We start from the raw sequence: 4,650 nt of genomic DNA, 5'->3' as shown, positions 1-4,650 counted from the left end.
GCAGATTCCTGGCCTGTAGATGAGTGTAAACTGCAGATTCCTGGCCTGTAGATGAGTGTAAACTGCAGAGTCCTGACCCGACGAAGTAGCTTGTCTGTGCTGGCTCATTTTTTTGATAGTCGATGGCACTCTTTTGCATGTGACTAACCTGTTTGTCCACCATGTGGAGGAGGAGCTTATAAGGCTGAGTTCACCTGAAACTCATCAGACTGAAGAAGTCTCTTGGAGGAGAGACGAAACGTTTCACTAAAGAAGAACAATCCAGAGGACCTACTGATTTTTTTCTTTTGATATTTTCTACCTGGATTACTGAGATGCATCAGGACACCAAAGACTTGTGCTTCGCTCGTGTTGTGAGCAGGCACACTGTCCAGAAGGCAGTAGTGGCTAACACCAACACAAGTACAGTAGTTCAACCAATCCTACCCAACTTGATTTGTACAGCACTTTTGCAGTACAGTAAACCAAAGTGCTGTACAGAATCAACATTTCAACACAGCTCATACAAAAACAAATTCAATCAAAAAAACAGAAAAAATAAAAAAAGCAAATAAAAAACAATGAAATGCCTGAAACCTAATTTAAAATCTAAAATAAAAAACATTTCTACAACTAGAAGCACTTGGAGAGTGCAAACCTCCACCAAGACCAATTTTCCCCATCCTGTAACAGAGTTACAAAGGGGTACACCAATACTACAGTGCCACCTGCTGGACACTTTGAAACCCACGCCCTGTGAAAGCATCACAGCTTTGCTGATCTCAGAGTGTTCAAAGAAAAACAATTCCTGTATCCGCATCATGATCCGGAACATCACCAAAATTTAAAGGTGTGTTACTTGAGCCAGTACCCACATGTGGTAAAAATGTCATGACAATCAGTACACAAGTTTTTGAGTAATGTTGTCCACAGACAGAACAACAGACCGACAGACAGATGGACAGACATATGCGACAGAAAATTTTACCTCACCCTTGGCAGAGGTAAAAATAAAATCTAGTATAAATGGACAACACAACCCCTCACACAGTGTCAAAACCCAAATTAAATGGGTTTTAAGACGAGTTTTAAAAACAGCCAGTGAAGAGACCTGTCTGAGGTTCAGTCCAAAGTTTAGGAGCTGTTGCAGCAAAAGATCAATCCCTCCTGAGTTTGTCTGGTTTTGGGGACCCTCAGGATCAGCTGATTTGAGGGAGCAGGAGGGATTATAGGTGTGCATCAGATCAGACAGGTATGGTGGGGCAAGGCCATTCAAAGATTTAAACAAATAAAAGTATTTTAAAACGGATCCTAAAAGGCACAGGCAGCCAGTGGAGTGCAGATAAAATGTGCTCATATGGACATGTGCCAGTGCAGGACCCTCTGCAGTCGGGTGATGGAGGACCCACTAACCCCCAGATAACCAGTTCTGAACAACCTTTGTGAGACACAGAGCTAACTAGCAGGAGCTAATCAGCCTGATCTGAAGGAGTGTTCAGAGGTGAGGTGAAGAGCATCAGAACAAAGGAATGACGATGACAGACAGATTTATACTTTAAACAGTTCTTGTCACCTGTTACCTAAAGGTATGTTTACAGGTGTCTTCAGCCAGGACACACCGCTGTCCCATACCAACTGTTTGTCCCATACTTTATGATTTGTACCCAGTGAATCGAATGCAAGGCTTAAAAAACAGATACTTCTGACAACAAAAGTGTTTAGGTACAGGGGATTGCAAAAGTATTCACTCCTTTGCTAATCTTTTTTATTTTGTTGCTTTAAAACCTGGAGTTTAATTAGAAATTAAATTTGTTTAAAAGCAATAATTCTACAAAAAAACCCAACAACTCTAAACTAATACAGTTAAATGATAAAAAGCGTATCTAAACAAATGGAAGTACTTACATGGTAAAAAGGTGGAAGTTTTTGAGCTGAAATCTTTGAAAAATACAAACAAACCATTATATTATGAGTCCATTCACACAATTTAAGTTCAGTTTCAAGTTAACTTGAAGTTCTGCTTTTCCTCAGGTTTCATTTGGTCGTGACTTTGAGCAGCAGTTGAGTTTCTGTGTGGAGGCCAGAGCCACCTTCTGTAACTTAGAACCGGTTCTGGTGCAGCTTATTCACGTCAGTAAGAGTTTTCCTTCAGAGTGCGCTCCCCCACACACACAGCAGCTTCATGTTCAGTGTGTGTGTGTTATTTTCAGACTGTGAACCAGCTGGCCATGGAGACCAGGAGGGTGATGAGAGGAAACCACTCCAGGAAAACAGCAGCGTTTGTCAGAGTGAGTTAACTACAGAGGGCTGTGAGACAGCACAAGGTCCTGTTGTTTTTCACCTGATTATTATTTTATTTCAATTGGTTTTATTATTTTTTCCACCATGTCTTGTAGGCTGAGCAGTATGAAACTTGGTAGTTCTGTAGAACTAGGGTAAATATAGGAAGGTGTAAAGATCCAGATGTGGGCGTGGCAAACTGACTCTCTACCGCCCTCTAAACATCAGCCGCTCTTATGACTCAAACATACACATGTGAAATTTGGTACACAGGTACTTCAGTCCAGTACTGACAAAAAAGTCTCTTGGCACCATATTCTAAAACCTACAGGAAGTCGGCCATTTTGAAAAAAATCATGTTACAACCAAAAGCTCTTTTGTCCTCAAACTTGAATGCATCGACTTCATATTCTTGACAAGTTATTAACCGTGTTGGTTAAGTTGAACGGCATGGGATTTTTCTGAATACGCCCATTTCTACTTGAACATGCTGTTCGGGGTAGCATCCCTGCAAATTGTTTAAACTGTGCAAAAATGTACATGATAGATAGGCATGCAGTCCTGAACATACCCATATGCAAATGTTGTCAATTGACCACTGCGCCACCTAGTGGTAGTAGAAAAATTTAATCTTTCATCTTAACGACTTCAAAATTTTGGTGTAAAGTTTAGACCCTTATAAAAACCAAGAAAACATTCCTTGCTAGCAGCTACCAAAGGGAGTGCCTTGAACAGCTTGGCGACCTAAAATGTGTCTCCAAAAATACATAGCTACCATTTTATAACGTTCTAGAGGGCAGAGCTTCTTAAAACCTGGTACATATTTGGAACTTGTGAAAGATGGGGAGGTGCAAAAATCAAGATGTGCTGGTTACAAATAGTCTCTCTAGTGCCCTCTAACCATCAGCCCCTTCTATTACTTTAACTGTCACAAATTAAATTTGGTACATAGGTTCACTGGTTCAGGCTCTACAAAAAAGTCTCTTGGCACCATTTTCGAAAACCTACAAGGGCATGCCTCCTAGATACACTTCGTGCCACTGGTGCATGCTAATACATGTAGGTGTCCCTCATTGCCACCAGAAAATGTTGGCAGGGATGTAAATGTTTGTCATAATTATGTCTTATGAATTATTTGACAAAGTCTTTGTTTGTTAAGGGGTTGAAAAGGTGAAAAAACCCTGATTTAGACAACTTATGCTGACTTCTGAAAAATTTGTTTTGACTGTTTTACTCCCATTGGCTATAAATTTGATCTGCTAGCATTACAGTATGTATAGATCCAAGAGGTTTCCCCATCTTCAGCTTAAACATCTTTATTGTTGGACAAATTTTTCAAAAGTTGTCTAAAATGTTAGAATGTGCCAGGGCCTTTACCAAAGTGTGAGTGAGTTGGTTGATGCCACCAACCTTAGCTGGGCTGTGAGAGGTCAAGCCTTTCCTCTGCCTACATCCCCCAGAATGCCATGCGGTTCTGGAGTTCAGTTGAAATTCTCAACATTCAATTTAACAAGTTTTCCATTGATATTGATCATGTGTCTATCACGGCATACACTCACCGGCCACTTTATCAGGTCCACCTGTCCAACTGCTCATTAACGGAAATATCAAATCAGCAGCAACTCAGTGCGTTTAGGCATGTAGACATGGCCAAGACGATCTGTTGCAGTTCAAACTGAGCATCAGAATGAGGATGAAAGGTAACAGTAACTCAAATAACCACTCGTTACAACCGAGGTCTGCAGAAGAGCATCTCTGAAAACACAACACATCAAACCTTGAGGAGGATGGGCTACAGCAGCAGAAGACCACACCAGGTGCCACTCCTGTCAGCTAAGAACAGGAAACTGAGGCTAGAATTCACACAGACTCACCAAAACTGGACAATAGAAGATTGAAAAACATTGCCTGGTCTGATGAGTCTGGATTTCTGCTGCAACATTCATATGGTCGGGTCATAATCCGGTATCAACAACATGAAAGCATGGATCCATCCTGCCATTTATCAACAGTTCAGCCTGCTGGTGGTGGTGCAGTGGTGTGGGGGATATTTTCCTAACACACTTTGGGTCCATTAGTACCAATTGAGCATCGTGTCAACACCACAGCCTACCTGAGTATTGTTGCTGACCATGTCCATCCCTTTATGACCACAGTGAACCATCTTCTGACCGCGTCCATCCCTTTTTGACCACAGTGTACCATCTTCTGACCATGTCCATCCCTTTATGACCATAATATACCACCTTCTGACCATGTCCATCCCTTTATGACCATAATGTACCATCTTCTGACCATGTCCATCCCTTTATGACCATAATGTACCATCTTCTGACCATGCCCTTCCCTTTATAACCATAATGTACCATCTTCTGACCATGTCCATCCCTT

At 41.4% G+C, this 4,650-nt stretch overlaps 1 protein-coding gene across 2 annotated transcripts in view; it reads left to right on the top strand.

Annotated features, from left to right (window-relative positions):
* vps35l (VPS35 endosomal protein sorting factor like) overlaps positions 1 to 4,650 on the top strand; it is a 56,408-nt gene that overhangs the window by 39,995 nt on the left and 11,763 nt on the right. For both annotated transcript variants that reach the window (XM_014027506.1, XM_014027505.1), the window contains exons 23-24: positions 2,011 to 2,109; positions 2,190 to 2,267. In XM_014027506.1, coding sequence (XP_013882960.1) covers positions 2,011 to 2,109; positions 2,190 to 2,267 — 177 coding nt within the window. The remainder of the gene's footprint in view (positions 1 to 2,010; positions 2,110 to 2,189; positions 2,268 to 4,650) is intronic.

The sequence above is a fragment of the Austrofundulus limnaeus genome, unplaced genomic scaffold, assembly GCF_001266775.1.
Source record: "Austrofundulus limnaeus strain Quisiro unplaced genomic scaffold, Austrofundulus_limnaeus-1.0 Scaffold656, whole genome shotgun sequence".
Lineage (NCBI taxonomy): Eukaryota > Metazoa > Chordata > Actinopteri > Cyprinodontiformes > Rivulidae > Austrofundulus > Austrofundulus limnaeus.
The sequence above is the reverse complement of the archived record's forward strand: the minus strand, read 5'-3'. Positions and strand labels throughout refer to the sequence as shown.